The sequence below is a fragment of the Epinephelus fuscoguttatus genome, linkage group LG5 (genome assembly GCF_011397635.1).
Source record: "Epinephelus fuscoguttatus linkage group LG5, E.fuscoguttatus.final_Chr_v1".
NCBI classification, from domain to species: domain Eukaryota; kingdom Metazoa; phylum Chordata; class Actinopteri; order Perciformes; family Serranidae; genus Epinephelus; species Epinephelus fuscoguttatus.
The window spans coordinates 37,613,330-37,639,545 of record NC_064756.1 but is presented as its reverse complement, the minus strand read 5'-3'; the positions used below and the strand labels follow the sequence as shown (position 1 = coordinate 37,639,545).

Below are 26,216 nucleotides of genomic sequence, written 5' to 3'. Positions count from 1 at the left end.
AAAAGACTCATATAACTTTGTTCAACATGTATAAAGTGAGTATTAATTTAAAATATTTCCAGAATAAAATTTTTAGAGGACTTGTTGCCTTCACTCACACACCAGAGAGCTGCTGCTGCTGTTACTATGTACTGGGACAGTATACAGTTAATTACTTATTAATTAATTTAACTCATAAAGCACTTTGAATTGCCTTGGATTTTAAATATGCTAGGGTCATGGTATTCCAGGCTCACTCAAAGGGGCTAGGAACTTACACCAAAGACAAACATTTTCCTCTCCTTCTTATTTTGTGTTTTACTCTAGCTTTGTGATTAAGGAGTTGGGACTTGCAGTTGGGTGCAGTTTCCCACAAGAAGGCATCAAAAAAGTGGAAAAATCTCAAGAGGAAGTATAAGGTGGATCATATAGTCTCTGGTTAAAATGTAGTGTTTTTCCTGCTGAGAGATAACATATTGTACTCTGATTATCCACAGGAACTAAAAAAGCTTCCAACAGGGTCAGGAACTGATCAGGGAGAGGACACCCCAAGCACTTGGTCCTATTATATGTGCATGCATGAGGAACTAGGGTCAAGGCCTTCGATTTCCCCCCCTAGTTCTTTTGGCCTATTGCCTGCCAGACCCCACCATTCTCCCTCCCACCCCTGCAGAGTGCCCATCAGTCAGACCTAGCCCCTCACCTGACTCTCCCAGGTCAGTGGGTCGCTGAGGTTGTGTCTTTGTCCTTATAGCTTCTCTTGCATGTACAGACACATGTAAAACTCCCTGCCATGATAAATGCAGACTTGATCCCACATCCCACGATGGATCATTGCAGATCTGGAATCAAGTCTGCTGCTCTTGCATGTACAGGCACATGTAAAACTCCCTGCCATGATAGACGCGGACTTGATCCTACATCCCATGATGGATCACTGCAGATCTGGAATTGCAAGTGAGGTCAATATAAATGGCATTTATGTCAATACAGAAATTCTATCCTTAGCCTGCATATAAAAACATAAGATAGCCTATTATGCAGAACATTTGAGATGTCCCACCAAGGATGAGAAGCATGAGAAGCATGAGTAAGAGTGACTCTGTTAGAGTGTGTGTATGTGTGTGTCTATGTGCATGCATGCGTGCATGCGTGTCTGTGTGTATGGTAGGTAGGCCTAATTATGTGTAAACTTCCTCATAGATAACAAGGTTGTTTTTGATAGGCAAACTGGAATGAGCAATAATTTTACAATTCTAGTCATCCATGGCCAGGACATGCGTCACACCAAACATCCCCAATTTTTCGTTCTGGTCCATATGGCCCATGTACTCCCCTTGTGGCCAGGTACCCTGTCATGAATTTATGGCTGTACGACGGGCCTATCTGATAAGAAAATATTCCATTCATTACTCTGGACCTACATGATAGACAGACAGATATAACATGTATAAGGTTAAAAAGGAATAGCCTACCTCATGTATTGAGGCCATTATAGCTCTCTCCAACTCTGAATCGGAAACTAATCCTTTGCGTCTTAGGTTCTGTCTGACACAAAATCTTCGGACACTCATTTCTGAGCATCTCTGAACTCCAGTTTGCTTCAGTGTGGTGGAAATTGCCGCGTGTATCTTGCCTGCTTTAACCCTATGGGCCCGAGCGACGCACAGTGCATCCAAATTAACACCTGTTCTTCTCTATGGATTTTCTACGCAACCGTGCATCATAGCGAGAGACCACGCATATCACGTGAAACAGCGGGACCACAGCTTTCCGACAAGACTTGTCGGTAGTCCGGTGTTTTCACAGCAAAAAAAAAAAAAGATAAAGTTACACTAAAATTATGTATAACAAAGCTTTCATACAGCTTTGCACACACATTACTCTTGGATGGATTACTCGCGAATGCAGGGTCGCACAGAAATGCCATGCATATGACATGAAAGCGCAGGACCAGAGCTTTCCAGTGACACCACACACATCATTGTGCTGTCATCCCATCATGCTATAAATACACATCAATTGTCTACAAAATAAAAACCTGACGAATTTCTTTTCAATCCATTATACAGATCTTGTTATCAGTCACTTCATATAGTGAGGAATATCGTATCTTACCACGTCTTAGGCTTGCGTGCGCCTGTCTATCCACCTTTGTAGTCCGGCTTTCAAGATGCAAAGATCTCCATATTGTCCCGTTGACACTCCATCAAACTATGTATGACAAGACCAGCGCACTTCACCTAGGCGCACCCAGACAACTGTTGGGATTCACAGGACCACAGATGTTTTGTCATTTGGTAAAATCTACACTGGACATTTAAAGGCTTTTTCCTCTGCATGCTCTTTGTCTTCAAACAAAGAGAGCTATGTGACACCCATCGCCACAGGAGATCTCAACTCACACCTCAGTGAGACACAAGTCTCACAACTTGATTGGACAGGACTTTTACAGTGACATGTGACTCTGATGTCACAGGCATCTGTACAAGTTCTGTTCCCGCCAAGCCTTCTCTCTTGCTCTGGAGCTACAACAGCTCACCTCTTGCTCTACAGCTGCGTAGCAGCCCACATCTCTTTCCGGCTGGGCCTGGAACAGCAGAGGCCCAGACCCTTGCTCCATAGCCCAAACCACTAAAGGCAGGGCAATTGATCATAGACTCTCTTGCAAACACAAGGTTTGCAACTAGCGTTCCAGCAACGAAGAGAACCAAGTGAGTTAACACCCAGCGTCTAACTCTGCTAAACCCTGAGCGACCAGCTTCCTCAGAGTTTCACCTTTGGAACAAAGGACACAACAAAGACTGCAGCTGAAACCACAGTTCTTCTCAGCCTTCTTCTGCCAGCTAACAAAGCAGTACACCACCAAGTGACTCTTTTTCCCATCCATTCAAGGATCGGCATAGCTTATCACAGCTTTACAGGCTAAGCAAGACTGTTCAACTTGTTGTATGTGATTTGATGCTGTTTACTGAGTTATTGTTGTGATAGTTTGCCGTTAGGTCATTGATTAGTTGGCTTCGCCAAAGCTAAGTGTTTAGTTTGCTCATACTGTTCACAAACAGATTCTTGCATGCAACTAAACAATCTCTGCATTAATCCAGACCGTTTGCAACACACATCACATTGAAATAGACTCATTAACAAACAGGCTTTCAACAGAGCTACACCCAAACAGGTATCTCAAAGTTCCCGCTTCTTTTCCTTTGTCTTTGTCCTGACCACACGGTCAGACAAACACCTCCCCCGACCTGAAGCCAGCCTTGATTCGGCCATTTTGGTAGTTCTCTGTTGTCAGCCATTTTGTTTTGTAGGCCAAACGGCTCCTTGATCACCACACCTGCCTTTGTTTTTTTCTTTTCTCTCTCGCACACACACACACACACACACACACACACACGCACATATACACACCAAGCTTGTATATAGTTAGTTAGAATTTGTGTGTTTTGGTTTGCTTTGCTAGTTTGTGAATAAATATAATTCTTTGGAATCATACCTGCTGTCTGTTTAATGTTGCACAAGAGTGAATGAATAGTCAACCTTTGCTGCGTCAAGAACTCCGAAATCCTTCAGGCATTACTGTTAATTTTGGTTGTCATCATTAATTTAATTATTAATCAAAACTCCAAATTAATAGTTTAGCGTATTTTATGAGACTTATATCTTTAAAGGGAAATTTAGTTTTTTTTTTCAACCCGTCTCCTATCGTCCTAAATTTGTTTCAAGTGACTAGTGACATAGAAATAATAGTTAGCATGTTAGCTGTTAGCCTAGATACAGCCGGGGCGCATAGTAGCGTCAGACCTGTTAAAACATAAGTGAACGGGCATACCTTCAAGTGCACAGTTAGTCCACTAAACAAGCTTTTTTTCCCCACAAAGACTGCCTCATATCGTTAAGATAAATGTCAGAGAACATATAGAAAATAACATGTAAACGTATTGTCTTACCTTACCGGTGTGCTGCCATGTTTGTTCACATTAGTTCTGCTTTCCAAAGCGTGGCTGAAATATATCTCGCCAGCTCTAGATAAAGCCCAGCTGGATACTACTCCAGGTGGAGGTGTCTCGTCCTCGGTCATATCCAGACCTTGAAAATAAGGCTGCAACCGGCCCCATTCCTTGCAACAGAGGCATTCCTCTTCTGTGGGCACTGGGGCACAGCATCCACAGGTACACCACCAATCTCCAGAGCTACGCAGCCTTGCAGAAGCCATTCGTCCTCTGTCGTCCTCTACCTATTGCGCCTCTCTCTCTCTCCTCCGCCGTTCTTCAATTTCACGAAGCTCTTCGTCAGTGTATTCTGGCTCAAATAAATAAGGGCGGCGATCAAACTCTGCAAAATCAAATTCCTCCTCCACAAAGTCGAAGTCTGGCAAAAAGTCAGCCATTATTCTATAAATCTTTCATAAAATAAATGAATGAACTTTTCAGGCTACTGTCCGGTTCTGCCTTCCAGCTGTTGCTGCTTGTTCAGGCACGCTATGAGATCGCTGCTTGTTCTCGCGATATTTTGGCCACGCTTTGGAAAGCAGAGCTAGATGGTAAACAAATATGGCAGCACACCGGTAAGGTAAGACAACACGTTTACATGTCGTTTTCTATATGTTCTCTGACATTTATCCTAACGATATGAGGCGGTCTTTGTGGAGAAAAAGCTTGTTTAGTGGACTATCTTTGCACTTGAAGTATGCCCATTCACTTACATTTTAACAGGTCTGACGCTACTGTGTGCCCCGGCTGTATCTAGGCTAACGGCTAACATGCTAACTATTATTTCTATGTCACTAGTCACTTGAAACAAATTTAGGACGATAGGAGATGGGTTGAAATAAACCAAAATTTCCCTTTAACTGGCTATCATTTTTCCCTTTACGGGAATGGTGCCCCACGAGGTGATTTAATGTTAATTAAGTCACATTATTTAACATAATTATTAATTATTATTAATAATTATTAATTATTTCCGATAGCCAATTAAATCCCAACAATAATGAAAAAAATACTGGCAATCATGTCCGCCTGGCACAAACCACATGTTTTGGACCACTGTGAACTGACAGAATGTCCCACCATCATGGTTCTTATATTACCAGATTCCAGAGAGTCTCCCCTCTTCATATATGGCAGAATATGTCTACTTCCAACTTGCTATGGTGAGACACATTTCAAAATGTAAGAATTTAGTAACACGGATTTGTTTTTTTCATTGATATAAAAATTAATATAAAATACAGGCACTTAGAAGGACATGTAATGATGCCAAATCTGGATAGCCCAGATTGTCCTGAAAAAAAAAAACAAAAAACCAAGATATAGCATGTGTATGTAGCCTTTATAATGACTGAGATATGAGCTTAAAAGTAAAGGCAGTAAAAATACCCCAGAAAAGGCCTAGGGCCCATATTAAACAACTCCTTGATAAAGTTCGCCTGGGACTCCACGGCAGTCATAATAATAATAAACGACTACTATCTACTATCAGTATCAGACAGTAAATTAAGTATGTGCTAGGCTGAATAAGCCCTGCGATAGTCTGGCAACCTGTCCAGGGTGTACCCCACCTCTCGCCCAGTGCCAGCTGGGATAGGCTCCAGCCCCCCCACGACCCTCAAGAGGATAAGCGGTTAGAAAATGGATGGATGGATGGATGGATGGATGGATGGATAGGCTGAATAACTTCCGGGGCACAGAAATGAGAGAGATTAAATATTAAAATTTTAAAAAAAGGGATCGAGACCATTTTTTAAATGTTCTATTTTTGACCTGCTCACTAAATGAAATATTTGACAAAGAAGTCGAAATCTGTATTTTGTTGGACATTGAAAAACAAATAATGAAATAACAATTTTTTTCCATTTTATTGTCTTTTTTTCAGTCTTAAATGGAATTGAAATTGAAATGAATGAATGGTACACGGACCTACATGGATTACTTCCCACACACAAGACCCTGCTCTCACTGTAAGGTTGCTTTAATTTTGAAACAGGACAAGGAAAGGTTGAGTTAAAAATACACATTTACATATTTTTATGTCTGTGACACTTCAAGACATTGAAATTGTAGTGAAATGTCACGTAACTTAGCATGGGTGCCAACAAAAAATATTACAGGTTCCTCAACACTCACGCCCTGCTCATGCAGGAAGTGTGTCCCTGGTGTAATTAGGTAGCCTGTTGTTTGAAATATATTTACTTGTTAACTGCAACTAATTAGTGTTTTTTATCTTTCCGTTCAAAGAACAAAAGAAGGTCAGAATTTTTTAATTATAGTTTTGCTTAGAAAAATTGCTTGCCAAACCCCTGAAACCATGACTCAGGTTTCTTGTTTTAGGTCAAGTGCTTTAATTGGTTGTTCTTTCATTCATTCAGAATTATCCTGAACCAGAAAACAATACCAAGCCACGATAAACACATGCTCTGTGTCTTTTGTATGGAAAAACACCCACACCCAATATAAACAAAGCATTGCTTTTACCAGAGAAGGTGTCATCACAGGTGAATATCCTGCAGCCAAATTGTTTTTTGGTCATCAGGGTTTTTCATGTTTGACAACTGCATGAAATGAAGAGAAAGGGCAACTTTTTAAAAAGGGTGCCAAGAGAGCCATTTAAATCTTTTATTGGTGATTTCTAAAACATTGAAGAAGACAGATCCCTATAGTGTCATTAAATTCATCTGAAAATGTTAGCAGGTTAATGTCCTTCTTCTCTCTTTGTCTTTTATTAGACGGTTTCTGAGACACACAATTAACCACTAACATGAAGAAGGCAAGGCAGCTCTAACGAAAGTGGATATGATGAACATGGAACTGCCACACCAACGCTGGTGCATCTTAAAATGAACAAAATACCATAGGTGTCGTAGTTAAGGGCTGAAGCCATCTTAAGTTTTGTCCTGCACTATTATCTTTTTTGCCAAATATAAAATTTGTTATTGTTCAGCATAGTTCATTTGACTGGCTGACAGAAGGACAGAGATTGTGGTGATTGGTATCTTAATGGTCAAACGGGGTTGACAAGAACAGTTGAGAGGCAGTGAGTAAAGTTTTCAGTTACAAAATACTGAAACTGCTCACATGCTTGATGTTGGGAATGTTTTATTTACCTCCACTCATCAATTTTTATCCAAGGAGGCATTGGCAGAAGCCTTTTTTATTTTATTTTATTTTATTATTTTTTTGATTCTAAAGAAAAATATATGAATACATGAAAAATAAAAAAAAGTTGACACCACCTCCAAAGTTGTTTGTTACTACAGAAATGGAAAAAAGGCATCATTATCAAAAAAAAAAAACAAAAAACCACAGCTGCAGATTTGTGTTATATTTATCTGAAGCTAATGTTTTGTGAAGGAATAGATTTGCCTGGATCTTGGAAAATACATTTATTCAATTTCTTGCTGAGAGTTAGATGTAAAGATCAATACTACTCTCAGGCGTGCGTGGTAAATGCTGTAGCGTGTTGGAGCTAGTTGGTAGTTAGTGTAGCTTCATCCAAACCCTGGAAACAGGGGAAACCACTTGTCTGGCTCTGTTCAAAGGTAACAAAATCAAACTGTAAACACCTCTAAATTCACATTTTGTTTAAGTCTTTGCTGGTTGTCTTGCAACCTCATGAGAAAAAGGAAGTCAGCACTCCAGGCCAAGAAATAAGGTGCATTTGGGAAATACTTGGAGTGCCAGAGTGCACTCTTGAACAGATTGGACCATTTGTAAATTTGAAGCAGCACAGTGCTCAGAGTGAATGTGTGATTGTCTTAAACATTTGTTAATCCATGTAGAAATAGAATGCTCCATTTGTTTGTTTAACAGCACTCTCAGTTTAGTGTGGAGCATCAGATTGGATTTACGAACGCACCCATAGTCTGTTACAACCCAACATTTTTTTTACAGTTTAGTTTTTGTACAGATTGAACAAACCAGATATTTGTTTACCTTTGGACAGAGCCTAAACTAAACTAAGCTAAGCTAACTACTAACTTATTTTTAAGTATTTTGAATTTTATTATCTATATCTGTTTGAGGCCCAAGTAGGTGAAATTAAGAAATTAAGCAAAGATTAAAGTTTTAAAAAGTGAATACAAATTTATGTGGCAGAACTTAAAAAAAAAACAAAAAAACGTTCCTCTGTCATAAATCATCTAGCAAACCCCCATATTTTTTCTCCTGACCCATTGTGCAGATATTAATCTAATCCAGGACTGAGCTAGCATATTCATCCAAATTCACATCTTTGCTGAGGATGTGAATTTGAATGAATATGATAGCTCTGTCCTGGATTAGATACATTTCTGCACAGAAAATGTCACAACACAAAGACAATAAAAGTGTGTCCTAACCAGAAACCATAGTTCAATGCTAATGTGAGAGCACTACTGCGGGAGAGGGATGCAGCCTTAAGGTCAGGGGATAAGCAGGCCTACACTGGAGCAAAGGAGAATCTCTGCAGAGGCATCAGGGATGCAAAGCGTGAATACAAACAGCGCATTGAAGAACACTTCAAGTCCAACAACTCCCACAGCATGTGGAATGGCATCAGGGCACTGACGGATTACAAAACCACCAATCTGCTGCCTGATGATGACACCACGCTGCCCAATGCCCTTAACCGGTTCTTTGCCCGCTTCGACACCCAGAGGGAGGAGGTGGCTCCAATCCTCTCCCCAGATGAGGACGAGCCAGCGCTGGTCCTCGAGCAACAGCAAGTGAGGACCATCCTGAGGGGAGTCAATGTGAACAAGGCAGCTGACCCAGATGGAGTGCCCGGGCAGGTTCTGAAGGTATGTGCTGATCAGCTTAGTGTTGGAGTGTTAACCAACATATTCAACCTATCACTTCAACAAGCTGCCGTCCCAACATGCCTAAAAAACCTCAACGATTGTCCCAGTGCCCAAAAAATCTGCTGTGAAGCGCGAGAACGACTACCGTCCTATAGCACTAACACCAATTGTCATGAAGTGTTTTGAGAGGCTGGCTTTCATACATATAAAGTCTGTTATTCCACCTGACCTGGACAAGCACCAGTTTGCATACCGGACTAACCGCTCCACAGAGGACGCTATTGCAACAGCCCTCCACCTTGCCCAAACACACATGGAGATCCCAAACACCTATGTGAGGATGTTATTTGTTGACTTTAGTTCTGCATTTAATACAGCCATCCCTCACAAGCTGGTTTCCAAACTGTACACCCTGGGTCTCAATTCCTCACTGGATTTCCTCAAGGACTGACCATAGCAAGTCAGGGTGGTCAAGAACATCTCCACCACCCTCATTCTCAGAACCAGTACTCCTCAGGGCTGCATGCTTAGTCCAGTGCTCTTCACACTGTTTACACATGACTGCACTCCCATCTTCTCCTCAAATGCCATCATTAAGGCCCTGTTTAGACGACAACGGTTTTTCTAAAAACTATACGACGACGTTATTGAAATGATCCCCGCTCACACGGAGCCGCAAAATCTACTGGAAACGCTGTAGTATGCATGCCAGGCCAATGGGTGGCAGTGTAAATTTGCAAAGCAACACTACAGCATGATGCCATGCGCCTGCGCTGAAGCGCCTTCCCCTACAACGAGGTGATTACAAGAGAAGCATTGATAAATTCAACAGGGTGAGCAGCACAAACAGAGCTTGGCATTGTTGTTGTGATGGTCGACTTTCTCGCGCATGCCTAGTGACTGGAACTGTAATGCGCATGTGCGAAAAGTCTCCGTTTTCAGAGGAACTGCATATTGCAAGTTTACATGACAACGGAGACGCTGCCGTTTCCAAAAAATTGCACTCTGGAACCCGTTTTCAAAACGTTGCGTTTTCAGGCACCCAAAATGCCACTGTTGTGTAAACGATCAGCCAAAACGCAACTAAATTAACTGAAAACGAACTGAAAAGGGTAAACGCAAGTTTATCGTTTTCAGTTGAAATCACCGACGACACAACGGTAGTGGGCTTGATTTCTAAGGAGGATGAGACAGCGTACAGGTTTGAGGTGGATCATCTCACTCAGTGGTGTGAAGAAAACGACCTGGTCCTCAACACCTCTAAAACCAAAGAGATGATCAAAGATTTCTGGAGCAGCAAGGCCAGACCGCACAACCCCCTCCACATACATGGCGAGACAGTGGAGGAGGGGGAAAACCTGAAGCTCCTGGGAGTCACACTGTCAAACCAGCTGACATGGACCAATAACACCTCACAGCTGGTCAAAAAAGCTCAACAGAGACTGTTTTTCCTGAGGAAACTGAAGCGGCCCAAATTACCTCCAAAACTACTTCTCAACCTTTACAGATGCACCATCGAGTCCATCCTGACCAACAGCGCCACAGTGTGGTACACCAGCTGCACAGCCACAGAACATCACAGCCTTCATCATATAGTGAAGGCGGCTCGGCGCATTATCAGGTTGGAGCCCCCTGGCCTGGACATTATCGATACCAACAAACTCAAAAAAAAAAAGCCCACAGTATCCTCAAGGACATCACACACCCTGGCCACTCCATGTTTGAACTCTTACATCTGGCAGAAGGTTTAGGGCAATTAAATCCAAAACAGACTCAGAAACAGCTTTTACCCCAGAGCTGTGGCATCAATTGCCCCACCCCCACCATAACAGACGGTGTTATATATATGCACTACCACTGTTGCTTTTATTCTTTTTTTAATTTCTTTATAGTTCATTCTCTTACTCATTATTTATTACATATTGCACTTTAATTTGGTACTTACTGCACTGACACTAATACTGCTGCTCTTAACTTCCTAGGGATGTCTTGTATTGTTTTTAATGTGTGCCTTTTCTTAAATGTTTTTATTTATTTATATAGAGAGAAGCTGTTTTGCTGTTTTGTATAATGACAATAAAGTTTCATTCATTGGAGGGTACTGTACCCCTACATTGGCAACCAACCACTATGCTGTGTAACCACATACATGAAGTAGTCAGAAATAACTCCTACATAGCAAGCTACAAGTGTAAATAGGCAGCAAATATTAACAGTCAAAGGGACCATTTTGTTGCAGAAGCTTTGGATACAATAAGTACATTTTGTTTATTTACTTTGTAGGATTTGGAATGCAGGACCTTTACTTGTAATGGAGTATTTTTCTACTGTAGTATTGCGACTTTTACTCTAGTAAAGGGTGATAGTGATTCTTCCAATAATGTCAGTTGAATACATTTACAAAAATAACATACACCTGCTTGATATTAGATTAGTTGGATTATTAGTTGTGATATAATGTAACATTTCACTGATTCCCTGGACATGGGTTGACAGTCTGACTTCCTGACAAGATTTGCAATGGCTTCACAAGTTAATGTTGTAACCAGCACAAAAGACAAATGCATCCTCCCATCTCATTTGTACTCTGCATGTCTGCGGTCAACACCTCTATTTTTTTTTCTGCTCAGCATGACCTGAAAGAAAGCTGTCATACCGGGTGCATATTTGAAACGTAGGTAACAGTAAATACATTTAATTAAAAAATTGCCACCTAGCTTCCCTGAACAGCCTGCACAACCAGCTCTGGCTGTAATTAAGTACATTGGTCAGACCCATGGATCTAGAGTATAAAAGCCAGACAGACCAGATGGGATGCAGGTCAGCAGCACCCCACAGATACAGACGTACATCCAGAAGTGCACTGCTGACTACAAACTCCCAAACAGAGACAACATGAAAGCTATTGCAGCCATCTTGTTGGTGCTGTGTCACCTAACTGTCAGTCATGGTAAGTCACTGTCTTATTACATTTTTATTACAAAATAATTGTTTTTGTTGATCAGACTTTTTTCTTTTAATGAATATGTATTTCTTCCTCACATTAACAGGGAATGGTTCAATAAGAGGGCCACCAGCAAATCTGCTCTATGTGCAACGTAAGAGGGCCATCCACTGGCTGTTTACGATAAGTGTCTTAAAGAACTGCTGAACTAACACAAAACACTACACAATGAATAAAATTCAAAACACAAAATGGGTTATATATAATATAGAGTCGGGCACAAAGGTAAGCTAACGTTGTGTGTTTCATTTTGTCAGATATGGGTAGATTAATTGCACACAATTAGTGTGCTCAAACGTTTGTACATTGGACATCGGCCTATAAAGTTTTTTTTTTTTTTTAATTTTCTGAAAGGTGTAGGCGCTAAGGCCAAACACCAGATTGGCACCTTCACAAACCGAAATGAGTGGCAAGCTGTCAAGGTCTGAACACTATTTTATATGTCTTAATTTGTAAGGATGACTATCATTAACCAGCTTCAGTATGTGGCCTTTCCCCTCTGTCAGTAGTGTCTCTTTATGTGGACATACATACTTTATACATTTTTGATGATAAAAGATTGACAGGTGACAAATAACCGGTGACAGACAATGGCAGCTAATGTAGCTATGTACACTATTCTCCAAAGATGGTTGTGCTGCCCCAGAATGCTCCACGATTCCGATTCCCACTAATGATTTTGTCTTCACAGGCTGGAACTGCGATGAGGGTCCGCGGCTGTATAATGCTCGACAGATTGATGCTGGACAGGGGAAAGTGGTTGCAACAGACAGGAACAATTATCCATATTTCCTGATTGGATCATCTTGGCAGCGACTGAGCTCAATCAGATTCAGACATCTCTCAGTGGGACCTGCAGGACTTTGGGGATGTACCACATCAAATATCGTCTACAAATACGTTGCGGGCAACTTTGTACAATCCCGTGGTAACTATCATTATTATTTCTTCCACATGAATAAATACAGTCCATATCGGTTTGCCTAGTGAGCATTAGGCTACTCCTTTGTTAAGTTTACAGTTTAATATCATAGCGCTGATACAGTACAGTGCTCCTACTACATAGAAAGATCCCCACGTGACAGACTTATTTTGTTTGCAACACACATTTTCCACCTCTACAGGGCACACAGTGTATAAAAAGGCTAAACGGCAGCAAGTGTTTGCTGACTAAATGACCTGTACCTCTCTGTGTCTTCAGGTACACCTATGAAGCAGGTGGATGCTGGAGGTGATGATCAACTTGTGGGAGTTACTACCTCCAACCAAGCCTACTGTCTGAGATGTAGCTCAGCTTTGACCTACCGTGGAGTGGGCTCCCTGGGGTGGAGCTATCTGTCAAGAAGGCTGAAGTACTACACCTGCAGCCCAAAGAACGGATGCTGGGGAGTGGACACAAGTAACCGCGTCTACTTCACACGGGTTGGTCACTGAAGCACTTCTGACCTCTCATGTCTTTAACTCTTGGTGGTGTTAGTGTTACTATTAGGTCACATAAAGCACACTCGCTCACTGATCATGACGACTCAATGTATTCCTCTGACGACAGACACTAAACTCAGTAAACTGTGGCGCCTCCGGCTGGACACAAGTGGCAGGGCAACACATGAGCATGGTTGAAGTGGGGACTGACGGAAGGGTCTTTGGATTGACCCTAGGCGGCGATGTCTACCAAAGGTAAGCCAGTGCTTAATTAGTCTGGTAATAACATTTATGAGGAGGATTTTTTTATAGACACAACAGGGTTACAACCTGAAGCATCCACAACATTTTAGTATGTATATTACATACAGTAAGAGCAGTACTCCTAATGAAAATATAGTAATCATTGTTATGTCAGTTATACTTTAATACTCCAAACATTTAAGTGGGCATGATGCTGAAATTACAGTAGTGTAACTGCTTTTTAGGTGAGTTTGAAAATTTGATCTTCACTTATTGCATCTCCCTCAATCAGTGTAATTCTTAAAATGCCAAGAGAATTAAGATGATGGTTTTGCAGATTTCTGCTCCTCTCTCAACAGAGCTGGCATCTACACTGGTCGCCCATATCCTGGCACATCTTGGGTCCGTGTCCCAATGTGCATGAGAATTCGCCACCTGAGCTACGACCTGAACAATCTCTGGGTTGTTAGCAACTCTGGTTTGGTCCTGAAGTGCACAGGCTAATGCTACCTGTGTGGCAGATACTCAGTGCAACCCATCTCTGTTCATCATGGAAGATTTGATTTTTTTTCCCGGGGCAGGAATCTCTAAGTGGTGTTTCAGCTGTCATCCCTATGAAGCTCTTTCTTCTGATTATTCAGTATACAGTACGCAATAAAGAAATCAGTAGCATTACTTATTTTGGCAACAGTGAAAATTAAGACTATGAAAATGATTAATTCTTAGATGCAATGTGGTCTTAAATGATTCAGTGTCAGTGTATAAAACAAATTAATCAGACCCTATAAATTGTGTTTTTGAATAAACCTCTTTAGATACTGAACATATAATTTGAAAAAAACATTTTATTTAACCTATTGAACTGTGAAATATAAACATTAAATGAGAGTAGCAAATGAGCAGAGTAAGAGTAGCCTAATGCAGTAACAATATACCTTGAGGCCAAATAATATTTTTTAAAATCTCAGGCATGTTTAACCTCCACCTGTCATACTTTCTACTATATTAATAAATGATCACTGAAGCAATTTCATCTGCCTTGTGTCATACTGCATACAAAATGTTCATGCTTTTGTGAATTTGTGGTAAAAAAAAAAAAAAAAGTATAAAAAAAAAAAGTAAATTAGAATATATTTTGTATGGCCCCATTCGTGACAATAGCATCTCCTTTCGCTTTCCTACCCATACGTCTCTGATTACTGTAAACAAACAAACAAAAAAAAATGGTAATGGCAGTTATTCATTAAAGGCATAATTTGGTCGCTACTTTGTGTCAGTTTACTTACAAATTTCTGGATCGTTTGATGGTCCTTGGGCCTTGCAGCTCATCGTTGGCCTTTAGGTGGAGGTTGAAGGTGTGATGGCTGTGGTGGATGTGTGTGTGTGCTGTGTATGTGTTTGTTGTGGACCAGCCAGAAAAGGATCAACACGTTTTTAAGTTTGGCAGGGATCTTCTCTTCTGGCTGGATATAATGTGTCAAATGATCTACATTAACTTAAATGTTTTGTTTCCCCTTCTCTGAAACCAGGTCTGCATTCTTGTCCTCAAGTTTGATTATTCTAAATGGCCCCACCAAGTAGGCTTCCAACTTGACCCCTTTTCTCAGTTTCTGTTGTAATTTTTTTTTTTTCCCCAGGACAAGATCCCCCACTGTAAAGTTGTCCTGGCGTCTTTCCCCCATCCTCTTGCAGACCTTTTCCTGTCTTTTTTTGATATTGGTCTTGATCTCTTTGTATACACTTTACTGATCCCTCAGTCCCTTGCAGATCTCCTCTCTTGTCAAAAGGTTGTGGACTTTGTCCTCTGTCACCTGCCAGAAATCACAGTTAAAATTTAGAGGACACAGATGATCCAAATTCAAACTCTTAAAGGATAGGAACAAGAGACAGTCTTACTTCCTACTACTTTGGGACCTCTGAGGGATACCTCGTCTCCCTTCCAAACATCATATAATAAGGACTGTGTTTTGTAGTCAGATGCTTTTTTGTCCACCGACCAGACATGGTGGATAGCAGATAATAGTCTGATTGTCTGAGGTGCTCAGCCAACAGTTTGTTCAGGGACCTCAAAATGCAGAATCTGTTCAGATTGGAACAGAAAATGAGCTTGTTATGCTAAAAAGCTCAAAATATACCTGTTTTGTGCCATGCAGTTTTTCAACAAGGCCATTGGTCTGTGGATGATAGGGGGAGCACAGGCTTCTCTTGATGCCCGACCTTTAACACATACAGTTGCTGACCTTAAAAATGATCATTTGAACAAACATGATTTGTAAAAGAAATCAAAGATAAAATTGCTCACCTCGTCTGCTGTTTTGCTCTTTAGTGGATAATCCCCTGCCCATTTGGTGAAATAATCAACCATGACACATATGTACTGGTTGCCACCATCTGTTACATTGAGTTTACCCAACAAGTCCATCCCAACTAGCTCAAGAGGCTCTGTTGCCTGGGGAAAAACCAGTCATGAGCATTACAGTAGCCTGTGACAGAGCCTAATGTTGGCTCTCTTGGCCTGGCACTAGGGACTCTGAGCAATCTAAAGAGATGAACATCTTGAAATGAATATGTTTGTTCAGATAACTATTTTAATATACACCGACATCAATATCAAATGATCTCTTTTACGAGCAAGGCCTGGTCAAAATGGCAGTACAAAACATAAGACACACATAAAGAAGAAAGCACAGACATAACAAAAAGAGAGAAAGGCCCAGAGTCCTAAGGAGGGGGTATGCCCTACAAATACAGTCCGGTGGGGGAAGGGGGAGGAGAGGGCTGGATGGGGGCAGAGAAGGTGGTAACAGGGGATCCTGAGGAGGAAAAGTTCATGTTAAACAAAACAGCCCCCCCAGCAGGACAATGCACCATGCCACACCACTAAAACTGCTCAGGAATGGCCCAAGGAATGTGACAAGGAGCTTAAGGCATTGACCTGGCCTCCAAATTCCCCAGTTCCCCACATGACTGAGCATCTGTGGGACGTGCCAATACCCCAGACTACTGCCTATCCAAAGTGGGGCCTCTATGGATTGGACATAGCTCTGACATATCAAGGTATGGGCATGGGAAGTCTGGGCATGCCCTGTGGTGTCTGGCACCAGGCTCAAGTTCCTCGGGCCACTCCTGAGCAGTTTTTGCGGTGTGGCATGGTGCATTGTCCCGCCTGGGGGGGCTACTGCCATTGGATAATGACGTTGCCATGAGGAGGTTTGTTTGGTCCACAGCGGTGTTTAGGTGGGTGGTGCGTGTCAAGTGGAATCCACATGAATGCTAGGACCCCAAGTTTCCCAGCAGAACATTGCATTGTAACAAGATGATCAGTGTTATTTACTTGTCAGTAGTTTTAACATTTTGGCTGATCGGTGTATTACATATTGAAAAGTAATGGTAGGCCTTTGCACATACAGTGTCACAGCTCTGGCTGTGAACATAGTATTTTCCCCTTTTCCTAGTGTTTCCCTGCTCCCCCTCCCCTTTCTGCCTCTGTGTGTATGTGTGTCTTTTCTCTGGAGGGCATGGCTACTGCAATCAAGCACCTGGCTGAACTTCACACCTGCAACTCATCTCCTCCTCATCAGCCTCAGTGCAAGAACCCAAGCTTCACCTCCACTCTTCGCCAGATTATTGTCTACTCCAATAGTAGTTATTGTCTCTAAACTATTACTAGTTATGATATTTTCTTAAGTGCTGCCACTTAGACTTTTCTAACATGATTCTTTCCTGTGTCCAGATTTCTCCGGTGTCTGCTCCTCATGTCAGCATACTCCAACAACCAGTTTAGAGAGCAGTATGGAAGAAGAACCACTTTGTCTGCTCAGTCTGCCTGCCCCCCAGCCCAGCACCAAGCCCTACTGATAAACTCAATGAACTCTTATTCTGCCTTGAGTCTCCTTTTCGGTTCCACATGTTACTACAAACCTTAACCTTCACGATTTTTAAGAAATACACACATAAATACACATGACACTCCCGTGCTCTACTTTCAGACCTGAATGTGTATTCCACCTCAACATTATGAAAATACCAACTGACCCACTTGTGAATGTCGTCCTCCTTGCCAGGCCAATAGCAGTGGTTGATGATTGCACTGTGGGTTTTCTCCACACCACAGTGTCCACCTAAATGACTACAGTGAAACTCCTCAGCTTCTTCAGCAGTAGAGACAACATTGGCAAGGTGCTTGGTTCATAAGACATGCATCCTTACCCTTTACCCTAAAGGTGTCAGCTCTCCTCTTAATGACATATTTGTCTCTGCTGGTTGACCATTCTGAATAGCGGCAATTCCAGTGTGTTTAACAATGCTGGATGCATTTTTGGACCACCCTATGCATCTCCAACTGTCTCACTAACTCCTCCCTACTCCTTCCTACACTTTACTACTCCCACCTGCTCCTACTTAGCCCGTCCTACCTTACTCTGACCTGCTCCTGTCTCCTTCTTCCTGACCGTATGTCCATGGGTTATTAGGTTAAATTTATCCGCTGGCGTCCTCTCGTGGACAATGTAAGAGCTACATTTGTTGCAAAGCCTTACTTAATATAAATTAGTGTCGATTATCTACGCCGTTATTTACAAGATAATTTTTTAAAAGGCCATTAAATAAATCCTCGCTTTATTATTAAATTGGTAGCAGGTCGAAGTTTATGTAGTAACAGTTACTGTCACTTTAAAACCACCGAGACGGGGGTCCTTATTTGGCAGGAAGTTAGCCAGCAGCATACAGGAAGCCGAATAACGAGGACACAGTGAGGCGCAGGAATTGGCAAAGAGCAACGAGTCCTAACATTGCTCTTTACAACCGCCACAACTCCCTCTGATACAGGTAATACAAACGAAGTGCAACTTAAACGCATCTAAATGTTTATTTTTGCTGTTTTGTTGCGTGTCGGTGGTGTCGACGGTGTGTGTTTCCATTGTGGGGGCTCGGCTCTTTGTATCGGAACGACATGGCTCAATGTGCTTACATTACTTCCCAGCAGAGTAAAATAATTAGATGGATATAACTGTTTATAAGAGTAAAGTAAAGGTTTAATGTTCTGGGCAGTCTGTGTGCTGTGTGTCATGGTTGCTTGTTGTGCCTCAGGTAATTTATATTCCGTCCGCAGCACTAATACGCTTACAGAAGCTTTGGTAACGCATGAAGGATTTATTCATTTGGGTTCTTATGTTACACACACACACACACACACATACACACATACACACATACACCTGTCTGTAACCTCACCTGTGGTTATCTGAACTCTTAACTTGATTTGAATGTATTTGCCCTGTAGGGACAATGCAATTTAACAGTTAAAATACAGAGCATGAAACTGAAACTGCTGCACAGAGAGGTCACAGCTAACCTATTGATCTTCCTATTGATCAGTCCACATGACATGGGTTAGAGGGGTTACTCAGTGGACCCTTCAGACAGGAGCCAAGTGGGAGTGAAAACTAATGACTGATTAAATTACTGGTAAGTCTTGTTAGCATTTTGTTCAGGCAGCTGTGGAATATAGAGGGACATCAGTTTTCTCATGATTATTAAATTACCTACAAACATCTGGTATTTTTTCTGGCTAGAATCATGAATCAAAATTTATGATCAGCTCCAGACATGTTTTGAGACGTATTAAACACTGTGCTTGGAGTTTTGACTTATTTATTGCCGTGTAAAAAAAAAGAGAGAAGCAGTTGTTTGCTATAAAAATCCTCCATCTCAGGCTCCCCTTTTCAATGCTCATATACATATAAAACAGACATACAAGTAAAAAGTGAGAATCTAAGATACAAAATATCAGAATCAGAAATATATAATCAAAATAGTCCATGAATTAAATATCCGTCAGTGATGCATGATATTGTTTTTCAGTCGATACTGATAATAATGACCTGCTTCTCATTATTGACAGATAATCCATCAGCAATAAAACCAGACAACAATACATCGATCTGAATCGGTATATCAGTTCAGTGATTAACTATCATTGATGTAAAGTGAAAACCTTGATACGTATCGTCAAGATACTCCCCTTTTTTAATTCCCACGCTATGTCTGTGTTACCATTTCCCTCTAAGCAGACCTCCTTTCTAAAGCCTCAAGCAGCCTAGCACCAGGCAGATAATGGCAAGCAGACAAGAAAAATACTATGAGAATATTCACTGATCGATCTATAGATCACAGGCCCCTCGAAATCGTATCGTGGTAACTTTGTTATATGTGCAAATATTGTATTGTCATAGGTGTGATATCATATCATGACGATAGATGGATGATGGATGTTTTTCCACAGGAAAAAAAAAAAACATTATCTCATCATTAAATCTACTTGTTGTCTCTTAATGAAAAATTCAGAATCTTTCAAAATGCAAAACACAGTAAACATTGTTCAGTTCAAAATTTGAGCACCAACACAAGATGAAAAGTGTACTCTCTGTGTATATGAACTTAAAGCTTCAAGTGTCCACATCACACATTTTAGTTGAATATTGAACCATGATTGGCTTTTAAGCTAGTTATAATGTCACTAAGTTACACGCCTGAAACTCAGATTTAAGGTGAGCTCAGAGAAACCTTCCCCCTTCAGCAGATGAAAGTGAAAACAGCTTCCTAGTGTTAAACTCTGCACAGTGAAGTTCAAAATATCCAAGTGAAGGTACAATAATACATACATAATACATTTTTGTGTGGAGGGAAGACTGATTTTGTATAAAGCAGCTAACAGACTTATCCTTGACTGGTTGTCACTGCATCTTCTCACACGTCATCTTCCTCACCACAGGAGGATCAAGCAGTCAGCTACCTGTGCATGAAGACCAGTCAGAGGCAGCTATGGTGAGTAAGAGAGTAAAACAAAAGACTGAAGACAATATTGTAAACTCAGGTGAAGTTGGGCTTCATACTGTCAGGAAGATAAGTTAAAACTCAGTGATGTTTTTAAAGTGTTTATTAATTAACAATATAGACAAATGATGCTTGTTTTCATCTCAAACAAAAGCAGTGTTTCTGCAGACTTTTGACCATCTGTAGTGTATTTAGTCCAGTGGCAAGTTTGTGTCATTTAGCACAGACTGGCCTCCTCCTCATCATTTCAATACTCTGCCTCTCTGTGCCAGTCTTCAGCGGTGGATCTCAAGACCAAGGAGGAGAAGGATGCAGAGCTGGACAGACGAATTGAAGCTCTGAGGAAGAAAAACGAAGCTCTGGTCAAGAGGTACCAGGTACGCAGTACTTTTACACACAAACACACACAAAATGTAACCTGTAAAATACAGACTGTTTAAAACTTGACAACACAAGCATTTGAAATGGGTCCAAGGTTATTTCCTGCAAGAATGTTTGTTAATGCGGTCACCAAGGAAACATAGTAATTATAACAATAGTTTCCTTGGTAGCTCACAGGAAGTAAACATGGGACAGAGCTGTTGCCTTTGTAACAGAATATCAATAAAATGATCTGTAATCTCACAGCCCCCATGTGAATCAAACTGCAACTCGGGAGTGACAAAACCAGTTAAACCTAGAAACTAAAAATGTTTTTTTTTTTTTTTTTAGGATGGAATATTTATTTAGTTTTCTGTGGTTTGAACACACAACATATTCAAAACCCTGCTTAGAAGAAGTCAGGAGTTAAGATTTGGGCTCACAACTGTAGTTTTATCTCACTCATTCTGTCACCTGATGTTAACAGGAAATAGAGGAAGACAAGAAGAAGGCAGAGCAGGAGGGCATCGCCGTGACAACGCCTCGGAAACCCCGCCCACATGAGCCGGAGACGGACAGGAGGAAGACAGAGAAAGAAAACTTCACCGTCACAGTCGATGTTTCTAAGCCGACGGGGGTAAGACATTATTTGAAACTTTTCTCCAGGAGCTGTATGTGGCATTCAAAGCACTGATATAATGGCCACCTCGGTGTTGGGAAGTGTGTACAGACTATCCTGCCCTGGATTCTGATGCTCTGAATGTTGCATACAGCTCCTTTGAATCATGCCACTTTTTCAGGGGGACGATTTATCCTAATTAGAGGAACATTATTTTTCATTCATTCATTATTTTTCATTCATTCATCTTCTAACCGCTTCATCCTCTTGAGGGTCGCGGGGGGGCTGGAGCCTATCCCAGCTGACATCGGGCGAGAGGCAGGGTACACCCTGGACAGGTCGCCAGACTATCGCAGGGCTGACACATAGAGACAAACAACCATTCACACTCACATTCACACCTACGGACAATTTAGAGTTACCAATTAACCTAGTCCCCAGTCTGCATGTCTTTGGACTGTGGGAGGAAGCCGGAGTGCCCGGAGAGAACCCATGCTGACACGGGGAGAACATGCAAACTCCGCACAGAAGGGCTCCCACACCCGGGATCGAACCGGCAACCCTCTTGCTGTAAGGCGACAGTGCTAACCACCACACCACCGTGCCGCCATGAATTTTTATTTTTTTTTAAGATAATTTTTTTGGGCTTATTACCTTTTATTGTAGAGCAGCTGGAGAGTGACAGAAGGGAGGAGAGAGAGGTTGGAAAAGAACCTGCAAAGGACTCAGCCTACATGGGGCGAACATTCTACTCACTGAGCTAGAGGCTGACTCTGATAGTGGATTTTTAATGGATGATTCAATAACAGTAGTTTACATGAAGAGTGCCTTTCTAGTGCTGTGTGTCTAGTGTCTGACCCCTCAATGCGCTTTTTACACAATGTACATCACATTTATACACTTATACACATTAACTCAATGGTGGCGGAGGCTACCATACAAGATGCCACCTGCTACTCTGTTTTTTAACACACTCACACACCCATCGGGCGCAATTTGGCATTCAGTATCTTGCTCAGGGATACTTCGACATGCAGACTGGAGGAGCCAGGGATTGAAACACTGATATTCCGATTAGTGGACAACCAGCTCTACCTTTGAGCCACAGCAGTGAACAGGAAGAACTGACCAGGGATTAATCAGTTAACCTCTAGGGAGCCGTGTCCATCAAAGTGCTTTTTTTCCTCACTGAAAACATCAGGCTATCCTCATAAACCACCCAGGAGGGAGAGTTTGAGGGCACTTTGGAGGCGCAGCGTTTTCTCAGCTGAGACACTTTGGTTGCATCTGGTTGGTATGATATGGAATATCTGCAGAAGTAGACATGTCGGCATGAGGTAGAGCTCTGGATGATAGGACAGACCCGCTGATCTTTTTAGGTTCATACAAGGAAACATATATTGATTTATATCAGTATATTAACATACTTCTCTTCCATCGTTGTTGTTGTTCTTCAGCACTTGTACATGCAAGATGTGACGGTTGGTGGTGGTATTTGTCCCTCCTCCACTGTGACTGAATGGCTGAATAAAAAGTGACAGTGGGGAGCGCTGTGTTTGACCTTGAAATTGAATGTTTTTGACACACACACAAAAAAAAAAAACACTAGACGGGCAGTGCTCAGGGTATAACAGACGTTCAGCACCTTGTTGAGTCGCAGATGTTTGTAGCGCAGCCTAAATACGCAACACTTCATTGCAAAACATTCAAAGATATGCAAGTCTCAGGAAATTTTTTTTTTTGCTAGATGCAGCCCGTAATTCCAGTCACACAGACACACATTCATCCATTAACACCATAAAACAACTCTGTGAATATCAGTTCTAAGATTGCTGTGACACATCTTTCCATCATTGGTGTTGTTTTGTTGTTGTAAAAATAACCTCTTCATCTGGTTTATGATGATCCTGCAGACAGAAGACGCAGCTGATAAACTCTGACAGGTTCTCATTACTGTGTTTATCAGTTTACCATCCACATGCCTGCCAGTCTACCCATCATGCCCTGCATCAGTCCTCTACCCACGTGTAGACTGGCAGTTGCATTTGGGATACATACTGTATATTTTCAGTAATACACATGAAAACCTACAAGGAATATCATTTTATAAAAAATGAGTTCAAGAAGCACTTAAAATATTACATACAAAAATTCGCAGTCATTCTCCAGCTGCAAGCACATTAATGGTAAAGAGGTAGGGTCTTTAATTACAAGTATGGATGCATAATAATATCGGCACATTATCAATATCGGCTTTAAAATGAACTATCAAAATTGGCCAACATGCTTTTTCTTAGTTGGTACAATGAATGAATATTACACACACTGAAAAGCCCTCTATTTCATGTTTCCATCTGCTGGTGGGCCATCGTGATAAGACCATGCACGCATAATATGATGTTAATTCCACCACAGAAGAGACTTGATGATCACTAAAATTAGGCGGGGGGAAGGAAAAGTGGATATATTGATAACGGTATATCGCCTGAATAAGTTAGATATTGGCAAAAAATCCAATATTGTGCATCTCTAATTAAAAGCCGCAGAGGTGAAGCGAGATGTTGCAGCCCAAAAATTGAAGTCCACAGAAAAAGAAGCGCTGCATCTACAGATTAATGCCATACATAATATGTTATGATCCACTAAAGTTAGACATGTTACTAGATGAATAAATTCCCATTTTTGTCATTTTTGCTGCCATTTTAACTGTGAGGAAGCTGAGAGGGACTTGTCCAACCATGTCTGCGACACGTTTGTTCCCTGGTCCCTGCACCTCTTCATACCACACTGAGAGCATTTCAGGAGCGGAGTGTTTTACCTGCCTGATTGTGTAGACTTACAAATTTTGTTGATTTGGTCATTTTCCTTGATATCTCAACTTCCAACATGGCTAAATAAGTAAGAAGCGGGGTTTCTTTTTTTGTCTATTTTAATTGTTATTTCCTGTTTTGCAGTCTACAGACAAAGTTAGTACTGTTGAAGTCAGTTATGAACAACATGGATTAAAGATATGTTGCAGACTTTCACTTATTTAAACATTCATTCTCTTAATTATATTGTATCTGTATTTCATCTACAGTGTTAGGAAAACTGCTCTGTGCAATGTGTTGCAGCTTCGGCATAAATAGACGAGGCGTGTATTTCTGGGACGCTTCTGAAACATGCTGTGCCGCATCTGCTGAAATAATAAGGATTGTCTATGGTTGCCATGGTCAGCTCAGGCGGTCACTTACTCACCTGATCTGCACTCTACTCAGTGCCTGTAGATATTCTCATTTATCCAGGTCATATTTATCTCAAGGTAATTGATTTGAATGCAGCTGGACTTAGTTTTGTCTTAGAAGGCGTTTCACCTCTTATCCAAGAGGCTTCATCAGTTCATGCTTGTCTGACTAGGCTGGAACTAGTCTGACAAACTGGTGTGGAAGCACCCAGGTATTTAACCTCTGAGGAGGTCTTCACAAGGCCAGTGATGTCACTGGTTCATTAGTGCTCCAATGGTGTGTCGACAGCGGTCGTTGAAACTCCTGCTGCAACGGTTGTCATTGGAGTTGTTAGAATCATATGGGGCCATTTGTGAATGACCATTGTTTTCAGAGGTTAAGTTGTTAAACCTCCTGCAGCATTATAGGTGGGGGATAGGTGGTGTCACAGACCTCCTCCTCTGTTGAGAGATGGTTTTTCCAATTTCACATAGATGGTTTCTTTTACACCTCTTTCAAACCATCTGTCTTCCCTGTCCAAATTGTGCACATTGCTGTCTTCAAAGGAGTGTACTTTCTCCTTGAGGTGTAAATAGACAGCTGAGTCTTGCCCTGACGACAACATGCGTTTGTTTAGTGGTGGTTTTATTTCACCAATGTACAAGTCTGGACATTCCTCACTGCATTGGACAGCGTACACCAGGTTGCTCTTCTGGGTGTGTGGTGTACGGTCTTTTGGGTGTACCAGTCTTTGTCTGAGTGTGTTACTGGGTTTGAAATACACCGGGATGCAGTGTTTGTTGAAGATCCTCCTGAGTTTTTCAGATACCCCAGACACATAGGGGATGACAATGTTATTGCGTTTGTTCTTTTCTTCATCACCCACCTTGTTCTTTCTGGAACGGGCTGCTGTTTTCACAAAGGTCCAACTGGGATAACCACAAATTTTTAGAGCCTCCCTCAGATGTTCATGCTCTTTCCCTTGGGCCTGAGCACTGGTAGGTATGTTATCGGCTCTGTGTTGTAGGGTCCTGATAACACCTAGTTCCAGTGGGTGGTGAGAATCGAACAGTGCACTTTTTTAGTTAAGTTTAATAGTTCTGAATGTTGACTGAATGAACCATGTATAGATAAAATAAACAGATAGGAATGTCTGTTCTTGTTAAATCTCGTGATTTTAACATCACATCACATTGAGGCAAAAATCTTGTAAATTCAGTTTTGCCTTAAAGCAGTCCTACTGAATAATTTCCCAAATTGCTCACGTGAAACGTGACACAGACTGAAATTATAAAAGTTCACGTGAAAGTTTATGAGATGACTGTTTTCATTAGTTTAGTGTGTGCTCCTGTGTTGGTTAGCCATCCATGTAGCTCTGCTTATCCTTGATTTGATTTGAAAACATTTCTGGCAGCTGTTTTTAAAAACAGAGCTGAGATGATTGTACCAACCTGTTACAGCAACATAATGTTGTAACAACAGATCCTGGTGCAGAGTAGTCAACATATTTAAGTGCACAAACATCCTGAAGAGCTCTGTAATCAGTTTATCCAACTCATAATGCTCAGTATGCATTTCAGTGTAGTTCTGTTTTCATGTACAGTGTGGTAATGCATTAGTGTACCAGCAGTACTGTTGGAACATATACAGGTCATGTTGTGAACTACATTCTTTTCAGTTTTTCCTAGAAGTCTCATTTTAAAGGGTGAAAAAAAGGAAAACAGCTGGAGTGCATTGATGTTGGTTTCACAGAAATCTCCCTTGCACCGT

General features: G+C 41.4%; 2 protein-coding genes across 5 annotated transcripts in view; both read left to right on the top strand.

Moving 5' to 3' along the window:
- The first annotated feature begins 11,653 nt into the window (after positions 1-11,653).
- LOC125889046 (fish-egg lectin-like) lies at positions 11,654-13,934 on the top strand. The gene is made up of 5 exons (XM_049576696.1): positions 11,654-11,711; positions 12,457-12,693; positions 12,967-13,187; positions 13,315-13,442; positions 13,790-13,934. Exons 1-5 carry the CDS (start codon positions 11,657-11,659, stop codon positions 13,932-13,934), a joined length of 786 nt encoding a protein of 261 aa, XP_049432653.1. The 5' UTR covers positions 11,654-11,656.
- Positions 13,935-18,152: 4,218 nt separating this feature from the next.
- Positions 18,153-26,216, top strand: part of ccdc9 (coiled-coil domain containing 9) — a 47,950-nt gene continuing 39,886 nt past the window's right edge. For all 4 annotated transcript variants that reach the window (XM_049576577.1, XM_049576576.1, XM_049576575.1 and 1 more), the window contains exons 1-4: positions 18,153-18,257; positions 20,203-20,255; positions 20,537-20,641; positions 21,112-21,261. In XM_049576577.1, coding sequence (XP_049432534.1) covers positions 20,253-20,255; positions 20,537-20,641; positions 21,112-21,261 — 258 coding nt within the window. In that variant the 5' untranslated portion in view covers positions 18,153-18,257; positions 20,203-20,252. The remainder of the gene's footprint in view (positions 18,258-20,202; positions 20,256-20,536; positions 20,642-21,111; positions 21,262-26,216) is intronic.

Excerpts from the sequence above, each read along its gene's own strand:
- LOC125889046 (XM_049576696.1), top strand. The coding sequence starts at position 11,657 with ATGAAAGCTATTGCAGCCATCTTGTTGGTGCTGTGTCACCTAACTGTC. Across the intron at positions 11,712-12,456 it reads TCACCTAACTGTCAGTCATG|GCTGGAACTGCGATGAGGGT; the intron begins GTAAGTCACTGT and ends TTGTCTTCACAG. Across the intron at positions 13,188-13,314 it reads ACCGCGTCTACTTCACACGG|ACACTAAACTCAGTAAACTG; the intron begins GTTGGTCACTGA and ends CTCTGACGACAG.